A 16,448-nucleotide genomic window follows, 5' to 3' on the forward strand; every position below is an offset into this window, starting at 1 on the left:
TTTAGATGTGAGAAAGACTGCCAAACATTGTCAATACAGCAATACTCACATGCTGCAGTGATGGGAAGCGCATTCCAAGTTTTGACAACAAGCTGGTCTGCGGGTTGAAGTTTTTTCATTTCTCCCCACTTGTGTTTGCTCGCCAACTCTACTTGCTGTCATGCAAGTCTTTCCAAATCTTCATTCAGTGACTTGAACTTATTCACCCACATATCTGAGGCCTTCAGGTTAGTAGCTTGGAACTCAAAATCTCTGACGGAGACACCGGGGATGTAACTCAGGTCGGCGCTGTCCACTGCACACTCGTGTGGATGGGTGATGAACTTAAAAAGACGAGTGCGCTCACAAAATTCTCCAAAGCGCGCTTTGAATGACTACAGGAGATTAGATGTGAAGCCCGCTAGCTGCTGAAGATCAAGAAGTTGAGCAGGGTCATTTGCTGTGCATGCATCTTTAAAGTTTCCCAGTTTTTCAAAGTGTAGTAAACGACCTGTTTCAATGTTGGTGATGAAGAATACTAGCTTGTTTTCAAATGCAAACACTGCTTGTTGAAGGGATAAGACTGTATTTCCAACGCGTTGCATTTTCACATTGAGCTGGTTCAGATGTTCAGTCATGTCTACGAGATAGTAGAACTTCAGGAGCCACTCAGTGTTATCTAACTCAGGATGCTCGACATTTTACATTTCAAGAAAAGTCCGGATTTCGCTCAGACAAGCCGCGAAATGACTGAGCACCTTCCCTCTTGACAACCAACGCACATTGCTATACAGAAGCAGACCAGGATAATTATTCCCAACTTCATCCAGCAGTGTTTTAAACTGGTGATCATTTAAAGCTCAGGCAACAATAAAGTTGACCTGTGCATGTGAGTTTATGTGTATTTGGGTGTTTGGGGTATGACTGTGGAGTGTTTGCGGTCTGCTTGTTGTGGTTTGAGGCCGAGTGCTTGAGGTTTGTGAGTGTCTGCTTGGGGGATTTTGTACTTCAAAAACAAAATGTCAATTGTGTTGGGCATCTGACCATTGAGTTCCTGTTTTGTGACTCCTTAGCTGTCATGGGTTCTAGAGTTGGTATCTATGCCTGATCTGTTTGTTCTGCTTGTTGTGCTCCTGGTTGTATGTTCCCTTTGCAATTGCTAATAAAGATAATAATTTTAAAAAAACCCAAAAAAAACCCCAATAAAGTTGACCACCTGAATGACCAGCGACATCACCTCACCAAGCTACTCGCCACACATCTGAGCACAAAGCGCCTTCTGATGTAGGATGCAGTGAAAACTTATGATGGGTCTCTTTTCATGTTCACGAAGAAGCGCTACGAATCCTCTGTTTTTCCCCACCATGCACGGAGCACCATCAGTACACACCGAAATAAGTTTATCCATCGGTAGATTTTGTTCTTTAGCGAGCTCAGTGAAAGACTTGAATAAATCCTCCCCTCTTGTTGTCCCTTTCATAGGCAAAACAGCAAGACTTTCCTCACGTAGTGTGTCACCGACAGCATACCTTGCAATCACGCTGAACTGGGATAAATGACTTACGTCTGTTGACTCATCCAAAGCGAGAGAAAAGAATGGTGCTGCATTTATGTCCTTCACTTGTGTTGCCTCAATTTGATTTGCCATCATGATGGTACAATCGTGAACAGTACTTGCCGACAGAGGCATGTCTTTTATTCGTTTGATTATCTTGTCTTTATCTGAAAAGTTGTCAAAATGGTCATTGACAACATCAAGCATGAATGTTTTGGCATACTCCCCATCTGTGAATGGCTTTCCATTTCTCACAACTGCTAAAGCACCAGCAAAGCTAGCCGAATTCCAGTTACCTTGTTGGGTCCAAACACGGAGTTGCTGATGACTAGCTTGCACTCTGCACAGTAGCTCTTGACATGCTTTCTTCCTGCTGTCCCCCGCAGGATATTTCGATGCAAATGTAATATGACATGTATCGAAGTGCCGCTTTATATTTGACCATTTCATCGATGCAATTTTATCATTGCATATTAGATGCACTGCTGAACCTGCTCTCTCCACAAAGGCGAATTCCTCTGTCCATTCCACCTGAAAAGTACGATACTCCTCATCTTTTTTTCTTTTAGCCATCTTCTTCAATAAAAGGGTTTCCACAATTAGCTAACTGACTGAGATGAGGAGGATACCACCCCAGGGGCAGGGCAGGGCAGAGGTAATGAAGGCAGGGTAGCCAATTGCGGGTGTAACTGGTGGGATGGGAAGCCGGAGCCTCAATTTGGGGCTGCCTCTATAGGACGATGCGGCTTCAGGCCCGTTCGGCCGCGGATGTTGCGGGGCAAGGTAGGGTGGGTCCCAAGGATGCCGGCTGCGGATGCGATGCAAAGGAGGGCGTGACCTGCACTCGGTGGAAAGAAGATGTGTTCTTCTTTCCCAGCATGCATCAATCAAGCCCCAGCCAAGGATCTTTCCCATGCATTCATATAGTCACAGAGGGACACTGGGGAGATTAGGGGGGGGGGGGTTTCTGGAGCAATAATAAATGAAGTAGGCACACTCATAACTTGTCCCCTTCACTAGTATAGCTTGCTGCGGTCCCAGGCTAGAATCTGCAGCTGGGGGAGGTGCCACACCATGCAGAGCATCTGAAGATGGCCACCGCTGTCCCCGTCCTGGCTCAAATCTGATCCTGCTCTGTGTCGGCGGCTCCCACTTACGGGTGACTGGCAGAATGTTCCCGATGGTCTGGGTGTCCTCTGCTGCAGTGTATGTCTTGGAGAAGATTTTTCTCCATTGCAGCAGAGGAACTTGTAGTGTGTGCGGCCGCTTTCTTTGGCTCCGCCCCTGGAAGTCAGAGTGTCACGTTGGCAGCGAGCCAAATGCACCTCCCCAAATCGCTATTTTCAGATTTTCTTTATTTTTGCTGGTTTTGGCACGAATTCGCTAGTGGCGGCAGCCATCTTGGATTTTTATCAATCTTTTTTTCAGTTTTATTTATGCCTCAAAATCCCTTGATTTGATTAAAAATCATTTGGGATGCGCCGGATCAGTGACCATGTACCACGTGTCACAGAACGCTGGAGGAGGGGGCAGGAGCTTCGGGCTTCGCCTATTTCTGGTCCTCCAGGGCTGGGGAGCCAGCCCGGATCTTTGATTTCAGAGAAAAATCTTGCCCAGAGGCCGTTCTGGAGTATGGTGCCAAACACCAGTGATCCCAGTCTAGGGACTCTTTTGATGCGGTACGGGTGGCTCAGCAGGACCCTCCAGTGCACAAGGGATGTGAATTTTCACTGGAATTTATTTTGCTCCTCTAGAAAGAGTATTCTTCAGTCCCAGCTCATTTGACGCAACCTGTGGGTGCAGCGGTTTCATCTAAGCTAGTTGTGCCAGTGGCAGAGATCTCTTTTCAGGAGCCCTCTCATACAGATATGGCAGAGCTCGATTGCATTGGTTGCCATATGGATATTATGCATCTTTTGTCTCTTGACGCTGCTTCTGTTTTGGATCTGGCTGATACCCTTGCTGGGACTAGTCAACAAAGTCACCCTGAGAGTCTGGATTTGGGTGAAAACCCCTCTGTCTGACTTTTTATGCATGGCTCTGTCCACCATTTTATTGCTGAGGTTCTGAAAGAGCTCAAATTGGAATCTTCACCTTCCACGTCGCAGTGTTTGGTCATGGACCATTCTAATATGCTGTCCTCCTTTTTTCCATCCCATCCACTGCTTCTTGGTCTGGTTACAGAACAATGGAATACCCCAGAAAACTCTTTCCGGCTCTCTAAAGCTATGACTAAGTTTTATCCACTGGTTCCTGTTTTTCAGCAGTTTTTTGAGCAACCTAAGGTGGATTCCTCCGTGGCGCAGGTTACACGGCGCACAACCCTTTCTAGTGATGAGGGAGTAGTACTTAAGGACTTCCAGAATCACAGAGTGGATGTTATATATATATTTTTTTAATCTTTATTCATTTTCAACTTGAACAACAAGCGCACAAAAATACATTATACAAGTAATTCCAATATAGCACTATAATATCTAACACATAAAATATAGTATTATAATAACCCCCACCCACCCACCCTTCATCACATTTTCAACCGAATAGATATATACACATGTTATAGAACATATTATAACATAACTTATAAAATTATTCCCCAACTCCACCCCCCCATTGAGTGTGCTAGATACAACTAAGAAAGAAAAGAAAAGAATTGATGACTATTCCTCACAATATTTTGTCAATGGCCCCCATATCTTTACAAAGTTATTATATGTCCCTTTTTGTACTGCTATTGCTCTTTTCATCTTAAAAATATGGCATAATGTATTCCACCAGAATGTGTGATTAAGATTCTTGTAATTTTTCCAATTATTGGTAATATGTTGAATGGCAACCCCTGTCATGACTAATAAAAGTTTGTTGTTGTGTGACGATATTTGACTCTTCTTTCTCATAGCCATACCGAATAAAACAGTATCATAAGAAAGCGCAACATGATTTTCCAATAAAGACCAGATTGAATTCCAAAATATCTTAATATAGAGACAGTAATAAAGTAGATGATCTAATGTCCCTGGTTCCAAATTACAGTGCCAGCAAGTATTGGACTTAGAACTATCTAATTTTTGTAAATGAACAGGGGTCCAAAACGCTCTATGTAACAAAAAGAACCAAGTTTGCCTCATAGATGCTGACACTATAGATCTCATCCTCCAAGTGGCTTGTTTTTTCAAATTCTTTATTCATTTTTCCATCTTACGTGAAGTACAAAATATTACATCAGATAAAACTTGTATACATCACTTGAATTTCTTTCTAATATCATCTTAAATACATAAATTTATACCCTTTCCACCCACCCTTCCCACAAATATTTTAATCAAAAATATCGTATTAATATTATATTCTTATCTATTGATTAAACCTTTAATGGAACTTTATACCATCCCCCCTCCCCCCTATGTATAAATGTACTTTCAGTGGAAAATGGTGTCTAATCATTGCAATAATTTGTCAATGGCCCCCTAATCTTTTTAAAATTATTATAATTCCCTTTTTGTATGGCAATTGTTCTTTCCATTTTGTAAATGTGGTGGGGGAGAGTCCAAACTATTAAAATGATGATATTGCCTGTGGTTTGTTATCAAATGAGCAGTAAATAAATCTTAATAAATATTGTTCATATGTGGGACTATTGTAACCTCAAAAGCAAAGAAAGGTGAACCTCATTAAGCAAAGAAAGGTGAAAGTGCTGAGATTTGATTTTTTTTATTTTGCAGAGGTCCTCAGCACCGAACAATTCATCACTTGTGCATGGCTTCTTTTAGCTATGCATTACCATCTTCTTTCCAGGTAGCATCAAGAGTGCTTCACACTTTGGACAAATATGATCATACTGTTGCCTCAGGACTTCAGAGCCTGGATTTCCAAAGACCAGATACTGTTGCAGAACCAAGGGAAAGAAGCCGGTAGGAAACCGCTTTCAAAGGGTTTTTTTCACTCTTTTTTCATTAATTGTTATTTGTGGGATGGTTTCTTTTCATTATTGCATATTCCTTTTTCAACAAAATTACAGTTTATCTGAATTAAAATTAATATTTCCAGAAAATAGTTTTTGGTTTAAATGTAGTTATTATTCAAGATAAAGATAGAGAATGATTTTTAGTGTTATGACAGAAAAGTTGGAAAATGCCAACAGTGAAATTCACCACAGATAATCATTAAGAACATAAGAATTGCCACTGCTGGGTCAGACCAGTGGTCCATCGTGCCCAGCAGTCCGCTCATGCGGCGGCCCTTAGGTCAAAGACAAGTGCCCTGAGTCTAGCCTTACCTGCGTACGTTCTGGTTCAGCAGGAACTTGTCTAACTTTATCTTGAATCTCTGGAAGGTGTTTTCCCCTATAACAGCCTCCGGAAGAGCATTCCAGTTTTCTACCACTCTCTGAGTGAAGAAGAACTTCCTTACGTTCCCTTTTAACTTTAGAGAGTACCTTCTCATTCTTTCTACCTTGGAGAGGGTGAACAACCTGTCTTTATCTACTAAGTCTATTCCCTTCATTATCTTGAATGTTTCAATCATGTCCCTTCTCAGTCTCCTCTTTTCAAGGGAAAAGAGGCCCAGTTTTTCTAATCTCTGACTGTACGGCAACTCCTCCAATCCCTTAACCATTTTAGTCACTCTAACTACATGGGTTGGGGATTGGCTGAGCGGTAAAATTCAGAAGGTGGTGGTGAACGGTACCCCATCCGAAGCATCAGACGTGATCAGTTGAGTACCGCAGGGCTCGGTCCTGGGCCCGATTCTATTTAACTTATTCATAAGAGATATGACACAAGGACTTAGAGGAAGGGTATCACTGTTCGCCGACGACGCTAAACTTTGCAACATAGTAGGCAACAGCTCATTACCTGATAATATGGCACACGACCTACTACTGCTGGAACAATGGTCAACTACTTGGCAGCTAGGCTTCAATGCTAAAAAATGCAAGATAATGCACTTGGGTAAGAGAAACCCACGTAGAACTTATGTACTAAATGGTGAGACCTTGGTTAGGACCACGGCGGAACGTGACCTAGGGGTGATCATTAGTGAGGACATGAAGGTTGCCAATCAAGTGGAGAAGGCTTCCTCCAGGGCAAGACAAATGATGGGGTGTATCCGCGGAGGTTTCGTCAGCAGGAGACCTGAAGTTATGATGCCGTTGTACAGAGCCATGGTGAGGCCTCACTTGGAGTACTGTGTTCAGTTTTGGAGACCACACTACCGAAAGGACATGCTGAGGATTGAGTCGGTTCAGTGAACGGCCACCAGGATGGTCTCGGGGCTCAAGGATCTCACGTATGAAGAAAGACTAAAAAAATTGCAGCTGTACTCACTTGAGGAAAGAAGAGAACGGGGAGACATGATTGAAACATATAAGTACATCACGGGACGCATTGAGTCAGAAGATGATATCTTCTGGCTCATGGGACCCTCGACCACCAGAGGGCATCCACTGAAAATCAGGGGAGGGAAGTTTCATGGCGACTCCAGGAAGTACTTCTTCACCGAAAGAGTGGTGGATCATTGGAACAGACTCCCACTCCAGGTGATAAAGGCCAACAGCGTGACGGATTTCAAGAAAAAATGGGATACTCACGTGGGATCTTTAAGGGAGTAAATTCAGGGGAGGGGATACTTGGAATGGACAGACTTGGTGGGCTATAGCCCTTTTCTGCCGCTTTTTTCTATGTTTCTATGTTTCTATGTTTCTCTGGACCCTCTCAAGTAGTAGTTTGTCCTTCTTCATGTACGGCAACCAGTCCTGGACATAGTATTCCAGGTGGGGGTGTACCATGGGCCGGTACAGCGGCATGATAACCTTCTCCGATCTGTTTGTGATCCCCTTGTTAATCATTCCTAGCATTCTGTTTGCCCTTCTTCATGTACAGCAACCAGTGCTGGATATAGTATTCCAGGTGGAGGGCGTACCATGGCCTGGTACAGCGGCAGGATAACCTCCGATCTGTTTGTGATCCCCTTCTTAATCATTCCTAGCATTCTGTTTGCCCTTTTCACCGCCACCGCGCATTGTGCAGATGGCTTCATTGACTTGTCAACCAGTACTCCCTAGTCTCTTTCCTGGAGGGGTCTTTCTAAGTACTGCACCGGACATCCTGCATTCATGTATAAGATTTTTCATACCGACATGCATCATCTTATACTTATCCACGTTAAACCTCATTTGCCATGTCGCGGCCCATTTCTTGAGTTTTTTATGTCACATTGCAGGTCTTCGCAATCCTTCTGCATCCTCACTACTCTGAATAACTTTGTATTGTCTGCAAATTTAATCACCTCGCTCATCATACCAATTTCCAGGTTGTTTATAAATATGTTGAAGAGAACGAGTCCAACCACAAAACTCTGCGGCACTCCAGTTGTGATGCTTTTCCAGTCCGAGTATTGTCCATTTACCCCCACTCTCTGTTTCCTATCTGCCAACCAGTTTTTAATCCACGTGAGTATTTCACTCTCGATTCCATGGCTCGCAATTTTTCAAAGTAGTCGATCATGTGGGACCTTGTTAAATGCCTTCTGAAAATCCAGATATACAATGTCGACTGGGTCACCCTTGTCTATCTGCCCCTGCTTTCACTGCCAGTGCTCAGTCTCAGTAGGGGAGTTCTTGACCCAGTCCTTGAGACATGCTAAACCAGTCTGGTGTTCAACATATCCACAATAAATATGCATGAGACAGATTTTCATGTGCTGCCTCCATCATGTGCAAATGTATCTCATGCATATTCAAGGTGGATATCCTTAAAACCTGTCATACTGGGTGTGTCATGAGGACTCAGTTGAGCAGGGCAAACCCAACCATAGGCAAGATTAGGCGGTTGCTTAGAGCAGCAGTTTCTAGAGAATTCTTAAAACATTCCAAGACCAACTCCTCAATCAAGTAGTCCTTGTTCAAATTGTCAAATGGGTCACCATGTTCTATCTGAACAAAAAGGAAGCATTGGCTCTCAACACGGTGCATGGAAGCAATCCAGATTTGGACTTGTGCAACTGCTCATGGCATACTTCTCAGGGCAGTTTGTCTAGCAGGGAAGCAGAATATATTAGCAGCCAAATTGAGCAGATTTCTTCAACCCCATGATGCTCACTCAAAACAACTGTCTTGCATCAGATGTTTTCCAAATGGGGGACACCGGACATAGATCTCTTTACGTCTCCCCACAACATCAAACTTGCTCTATTGTGCTCCAGACTCTACATTCCCAATTGCCTGGTGTCAGATGCCTTCCTCATTCACTGTGGGACAAATTCCTCTACATATTCCCTTCAGTATCTCTCATTGTGAAAACTCTACGCAATCTTTGCCAGGATCAGGGCATTATGATCCTCATAGCATCTTGTTGGCTACACTAACCTTGGAGTTCCACTCCTCCTAGACCTCTTGTCCAAGGAACCATGTCAATTGCAACCATTCTTGATGCTTCTGACTCAGATTGACAGAACCCTCCTTCATCCTATCCCTCGATCATTAGCACTGACAGTGTGGTTTCACTGACAGTGGGGTTTCTGTCTCTTGACTGCAGTCTCTGTCATTGAAGCATCTAGAAAACCTTCCACTCAGTGCTACCACTTCAAATGGTGTAGAATGCATATTCTTGAACCTGTCACATGTCTGCTTCCATCTGTTCTGAACTACATTCTTCGCCCCTCTGACTCAGGTCTAAAAACCAACTCTGTTCAAGTACATCTCAGTGTTATCCGTGTGTTTTATTCTTCCCTGGCCAAGAAACTTCTGTTCATCTCTTTAGTAGCCAGATTTGTGAAAGGATTTTACCACACCAAATCACATATCAAGCCTCCACCTGTTGCCTGGGATCTTAACATGATAGAATCTATTCTTATGTGACTGATTACATATAGCAAAAATATTTTTTAACATGCATATGCTAACTTGCTTTAGTTTTAGAGTGATTATCTACTCTTATGATGTCTCCTTTTGAGCCTCTCATAACTTTCTCTCTCAAACATCTCACCTGCAAAGTTGTTTTCCTTATAGCCCTTGTATCAGCAAACCATGTCCTTGCACAAGATTTTATCAAGATAGAATACAAACTTGCCCAAAATTCCAACCCAAAGTTGTCTCAGCATTCCACCTTGACCATTCCATAGTTTTGCCTGTCTTTTTTCCAAAGCCACAGTCCCATCCTGGAGAAGCAGCTCCTTACACCTTGAATTGCAAATGTGCTTTAGCATACTACGTGGGCTGGATGAAACCTCAGAGGATCTTCCCAGTCTTTGTGGCTTTTGACCCTAACAGACTCGGACTTCTGTTACCAAGAGAACCATCTCTACTTGGCTGGTGGACTGTATCTCCTTTGCATATGATCAGGCTGGGCTGACGCTGCAGGGCCATATCTCAGCCTACAATGTCTGAGCTTTGGCTGCTTCAGTAGCTCATTTCTATTCCACCTGTATTGAGAACCCTTTTTCAGCCCTCAAGATCCAAATAACTCCCGGACCTCAGCAACACCACTCACTGCTCACATAAGCTCATAGCAGTAAAGCTTTATATGCCAAATTGTCATTGGTCCAATTTGTAAATAGAACTTTCTTAAACAACATCATAAAGTTCTATTTACAAACTGGACAGATGACAATTTGGCACATAAAGCTTTACTGCTATGAGCTTATGTGAGCAGAGAGTGGTGTCACTGAGGTTCGGGAGTTATTTGGATCTTGAGGGCTGAAAAAGGGTTCTTTTGTAATCGTTATCCTCAAGCATACCTGACTATTAGAAATAGCATCCTTTATTTGAACTACCTGTATTGAGGGCATTTATTTTTATTTATTTGTTACTTTCTATACTGCAATTCTATGGGTCAAAGCAGTGAACAGTCTAAAATCGATAAGTGGAAAGGAACTCCATAAATATGAAAGGACAGTAAAGAGTTAACATACATTCATGCAAAAGTGTACTTTCTCTCTCCCCACAGAGGCACGCCATCCTCAAGGGAATTAATTAAAAGCTTGTTCAAAGAAGTAGGTTTTTAAAGCTTTCTTGAAACTGGGGAGTGTTTGGAGGCTTCTGATAACTTGGAACAGGGCGTTCCAGAGCCTTGGAGCAATGAAAAAGAATGCAGTGTCTGGTAGCCTTGTAGCAAACTCTGGAGGGGGGAGGGAGAACCAGTCGATTGGAATCTAGGGAGTGAAAGGATCTTGTTGAGGTGTAACATACTATCAGGTTAATGAGGTAGGAAGGGACTCCTTGGTGAAGCACCTTATGGGCAAAGAAGAGAATCTTGAACAGATAGCGATGGGAGAGATTTAACCAATGAAGGGACTTCAGGAGTAGGGCTAGCATTACAAAGAAGTATTGCAGCTGTATTTCGCAGAATCTGAAGACATTTTAGTTCAAGTTGTGTAAGACCTGAGTGTATAATGTTGCAGTAGTCAATGTGGGTCGTGACCAGGGCATGTAAAAGGATGTGCAGAGCTGAATGGTCAAGGAGATTCTGCAGTGTTCTCAAGCAACAAAGGACTAGAAATTCTGATTTAAGTACATGTGATACATGGGCAGCTGCTTGGTCCTCAAGCCATACCTTCACCTCTCACTAATGTTTAGAGCAAAGCTCCAGAAGAGACAGTTGGTTTAGACAAGGAGTTTACTTCTTGAGCGACAACTTACTCTCCGACCCACTTGCTTTCACCAGGCTCATGTTTATATATCCATTATTCTTCTCCAGAGCCATGATCCTGGCATCTTGGGAATCCCACATAGGAAAATATTATGCTTGCTTGTCCTCTGAGAAAGCAAAGATACTTACCTGTAACAGATGTTTCCCGAAGAAAACAGGCATATATTCTCAAAACCCACCCATCTCCCCTAGTTGACTTCTTAACTTTGCTACTGAGCTGATGGTCCCACAAGCTGATGGGAAGGCACTAAAAAATTTAAAGTGACAGTGACACTTGGTAGTGTCTGTACTGGGTTCCATGGATGATGTCACCCACTTGAGAATATATGCATGCTGTCGATGGATAACACCTGCTTTACCGCTCAATGATTTCAATTTAGTAACAGAGAACTCAACCTTAGCTACTTGTGCATCAAGCTTAATTAGACTTTCCTCATTCTTAGTCAATTTTACTGGAGTTTTTCTCTATGAAAAGTAGCTTGCCTTTCTTGAGAGGAAGGATCATGATTAAATCTTAGCTTCCAAATTCTAGACCATTCTCCAAGCTTTGCTAGATCCCTTTTCATGTATCCATATATTCTAGAATGCCTACTGTGTTGCAGAGTTTGGTATTATCTGTCGAGTCATATTAAAAGCCTTGGTGATATCTAAGTACACCACATATTGTGCTGTCCTCTGATGGAATTCTCTAGTCCCCCAATAAAAGAAATGGTAAGTTTCTCAGATACTACCTACCTCTAATAAAACTATGTTGCTTTAGATCCTGCAATCCACTGAATTCCAGAAGTTGCACTTTCCTGTTTTAGCAATTTTTGCATTAACTTACTCACTACAGAAGTCAGATAACTGGCCTGTAGTTCTCATCCTCCGCCTTACTTTCACTTTTGTGGAGATGAGTTATGAAATAAAGGACCTAGAGCAGTACTGGCAATGAAAAAGAAGGCTTTGAAAGCCTAATGAGTAATTCTAAATAACCTGGTTCCATAGCTTTTAGAGACAGAATGCTGGGCTTGATGGACCATCAGTCTCACTGAGCTTGGTACTTCTTAGATTCTAAAGTGCTGAGAAAATAATAAGAACACTAGTGTTTAAGCCCGTTACATTAATGGGTGCTAGAATAGATGTGTAGAATTTCTTTCTTTCTGTCTCTCTCCCTCCCGCTGTCCTATCTTTCTTTCTGTCTCCCTGCCCCTGTCTTTCTTTCTTTCTTTGTTTCTCTCTCTCCTTGCCCCCTTTCTTTCTCTCCCTGCCTCCTCTCTCCCGGCGCTATCCATCACCATTTCCTTAGTCCTCTGTACCCTTTTGGCCCTCATCGATTATCCACTGCATTTATCACCCTTTCAGTCCCAGCTCCATTCCTATTCTTCCTTCCATTACCTCCAAGGCCATTCTTCCTGTCCCTATATTCCACCCCCACCCAGCTTCTCTTCCTTTTTTACCATTTCTATTGTACCCCACCCCAAGACCAATTTATCTCTTGCCTCTCCCCGCCCCTCCCTAGGTTCTGCAACTCTCCCCCTCCCCATTCCAACATCTGCCACTATAACCCTCTTCACCCAACTGCACCCCAACACCAGAGCCTGCACCTATTCAAACCCCACCCCCCCAAAGGTATCCTCAGACCACTCTCTCCAGCTCCTGACTCCCCCACCTACCTCCTCCCTGGTCACTGTACTGAATCTTTGGGCAGGCTTCCCCTCTCCAGCCCTTCACCCTGATGGACCCTCCACACACACACCTGGTCCCGCCCCCACAGGTCTGCCCTCCCTCCGCGTTGGTCTGGCCTCCTGGACCCGCATTACTTACCTGAGGTGGCAGCAGCAGTCCTGACCTACTAACCCCTTCTCCCTCCCTCTGTGCCCCAAAGCAGTAGCAGTGGCAGTAATCCTGACCGGCCAAACCCCCCATTCCTTATCCAAAGCAGCAGTGGCAGCGCTGTAAACAGGCTGTTCGTGGTCAACCCCGACAGGACCTTTCCTCTACCACATCTAAAATGATGCGGCAGATGAAAGACACTGCCAGGGCTTGCTGCGAACAGCCTGTTTACAGCGCTGCCACTGCTGCTTTGGGTAAGGAATGGGGGGGTTGGCAGGTCAGGACTGCTGCCACTGCGCTGAGACACTTCCCTGCTTGGTGGTTCCTCTATGCTCGGTAGTACCTCCACTGCGGTGAGATGCTTCCCTTGCTCAGCGGTTCCTCCCTGCTCGGCGGTTTTATTCTACTGAGTTTCAGGTGCGCATGATTGGTTAGGGTTTTATTATTATAGATATGTGAATGAATGAATGAATCAATCTATTAGGCCAACTGAGGAGGCTCACAGAGTCTTTAATGAAAAAGTGCCACAAAGGAAAGTGAAAGAGAGAGAAAGAGAATGAATGTGTATTCTGGTGCATAAGCATAACCCATTTGGTGACATTACCCTGAGGGAAATGTGAGGTAGCAAGTTTTTTTTCACAGCTTATCCTTAGGGTAATGATAGACCTAGTAATATCTTAATCTTTTTTTTAAATACTATTTTCCACCTGCCCCCTTCTTGCCCCAAAGAAAGAGCCTCAAGGAATTTGTCCTAAAGTGGATCAACCTTTCTTTCAGGAATTTATATACTCACATGGAATCAGCAAGCTGTGACTGACCTCAGCATTTAACAGGTTCTACTACTACAAGGAATCAGAGTAAAGCAAACACATGTTTTGTGAGCAGGATAGTCATTTCAAATCACTTGTAAAAAGATCTATGTTACAGCTAATTGATTTAGTTTTACCAGGAGTATGTATATTGATTGACATTTGCTTGCTTATATTATCCACCACTTAAGGTTGCATTATTCCATTGTAAACTTTTGCAGTGGGGTTAAAGGTACAAAACAGCAATAACCTGTTTTGTTTAAAGAGACATTCCAGTGATGAATAGCATTTGGTAAGTATGAAGCCTTCTTGTTATCTATGTTTGACTGCTCGCTGACATTTAGGACCCATTGGCTCAGCTAACTTGCTTAAACTCATGTTTTAAACACATTCGTTAACCTGATGGAGACATTGGTTTATGAAGCTAGAATGTGTTTTATCCTGAGTTGACACTGTAATGCAAACTTCTAGTATTTCAACTGAAGAAACCAAGTAATTTATTTGATATTAAGGCCAGTTCATCTGGGCAACAAAGTATTTTGTACCCCACAGCTACCTACTTCTCCTTTGAGTTTCCAGCACAATTTGAATGAGTCTTCATCTACATCTATGATGTATCCTTTCTTCTCTCCTGTCCTGTCTAACCATTGTTACAATAGTCCAAGGCAAGGCGAATGATGGGATGTATCAATAGAAGCTTCGTCAGCCGTAAACCTGAAGTCATAATGCCACTGTACAGAACCATGGTGAGACCTCATCTGGAGTACTGTGTGCAATTCTGGAGGCCACATTACCGTAAAGATGTACTTCGAGCTGAGTCAGTCCAGCGAATGGCCACTAGGATGGTCTCCGGACTCAAGGGTCTCTCATACGAGGAAAGACTGGGCAAGTTGCAGCTCTACTCTCTAGAGGAGCGCAGGGAGAGGGGTGACATGATTGAGACATTTAAGTACGTCACAGGTCGTATCGAGGTGGAAAACGCCATATTATTTCCTAAGGGACCTTCAGTCACAAGGGGGCACCCGCTCAAACTCAGAGGAGGGAGATTTGGTGGTGACACCAGGAAGTATTTCTTCACAGAAAGGGTGGTGGATCACTGGAACAAACTACCGGTGCAGGTGATCAAGGCCACTAGCGTGCTCGACTTTAAGAATAAATGGGACATCCACGTGGGATCTTTACGTGGGTCGAGCAATACTCTGACTTAGTGGGGTGGGTCAGTAGAGTGGGCAGACTTGATGGGCTATAGCCCTTTTCTTGCGTCATCTTTCTATGTTCTATGTTTCTATGTTTCTAGTCCTTTGGCTTAGAGCCATGGCCCTTGGTTTACTCCAGAACCTGATTCAAGTACATTCTTCAGCTAGCCATAGTTGTTTGATCTATGGCAGTGGTCTCAAACTCAAACCCTTTGCAGGGCCACATTTTGGATTTGTAGGTACTTGGAGGGCCTCAGAAAAAAATAGTTAATATCTTATTAAAGAAATGACAATTTTGCATGAGGTAAAACTCGTTATAGTTTATAAATCTTTCCTTTTGGCTGTCTTAATAATAATATTGTAATTTATAGCTAAAGAGACATATAATCAAGAAACTGTTTTATTTTACTTTTGTGATTATGATAAACATACTGAGGGCCTCAAAATAGTACCTGGCGGGCTGCATGTTGTCCCCGGGCCGCAAGTTTGAGACCACTGTCCTTTATTGTGACACTGAGGTTGCAAACTTAAAGTGCCTCCAAATATCCTAATTGTGGCTGTTAAACTGCTCTGTTTGGTCAAAATTATGATCATACTAGTGTTTAAGCCCGTTACATTAACGGGTGTTAGAATAGATGTGTACACTTTTAGCACAATGGGTCGCTGAGGCAATCCTTTCTTTCTTACTTTATGTTTTTTATCTCTCTCCCTGCCCCCCTTTCTTTCTGTCTCTGTCCCCCTGTGTGTCTCTGTCTCTTCCCTGGCCCCCTGTCTTACTGTCTCTCTCCCTGGCTGTCTGTCAGTCTTTCTTTGTTTCTGTATCTTCTCCCTTCGCGAGTGTGGGGCAGTTGTAGGTGCGCATGCACACTCCTTCCGGCCACGGACATAAGGAACACGCAGGTAGGAGTGCGCATGCGCCGCTTAGGGTTTTATTATGTTACATTAACGGGTGCTAGAATATATGTCTGTCTGTCTCCCTCCCACTGACTCTTTCTCTCTCCCTGGCCCCCTTTCTCTGTCTGTCTTTCTGTCCCTCTCCCTGCCCCTGTGTCTTTCTTTCTTTCTTTCTTTCTGTCTCCCTCCCTCCCGCTGTCTGCGGCACTCCACTGATTACCTCCGTCATTTCGGAGGGGGGTGCCGTTCACACTACCCTCAGAAGCCTACCTCCAAGCCAGTTCCCAGCCCATTTTGTCAATGTGTCGCCCAATCCTATAGAACTCATCTTGCTCATATACTCCATATACTTGATTTTGCCCAAGAAAGTCTCAAGTGACTTGAGACCAATCCTGAATGTGAAGTCTGTCAATACTGCACTAAAGATACCCAAGTTATGGATGAAACTATGTATAAAATCATTGCCTTGGTGGCACTGGAGGAATTCCTAGCTGCACTAGATTTGACGGAGGCTTAGTCGCATATTCCCATATTCCTGAAACACAGAAAGTTC

At 43.5% G+C, this 16,448-nt stretch overlaps 1 protein-coding gene across 6 annotated transcripts in view; it reads left to right on the forward strand.

Annotated features, from left to right (window-relative positions):
• Positions 1-16,448, forward strand: part of TTC6 (tetratricopeptide repeat domain 6) — a 302,423-nt gene that overhangs the window by 31,557 nt on the left and 254,418 nt on the right. For all 6 annotated transcript variants that reach the window (XM_033953436.1, XM_033953440.1, XM_033953437.1 and 3 more), the window contains exon 6: positions 5,260-5,448. In XM_033953436.1, the coding sequence (XP_033809327.1) occupies positions 5,260-5,448 (189 nt within the window). The remainder of the gene's footprint in view (positions 1-5,259; positions 5,449-16,448) is intronic.

This window comes from Geotrypetes seraphini, chromosome 7 (assembly GCF_902459505.1).
Source record: "Geotrypetes seraphini chromosome 7, aGeoSer1.1, whole genome shotgun sequence".
Taxonomy (NCBI): Eukaryota; Metazoa; Chordata; class Amphibia; order Gymnophiona; family Dermophiidae; genus Geotrypetes; species Geotrypetes seraphini.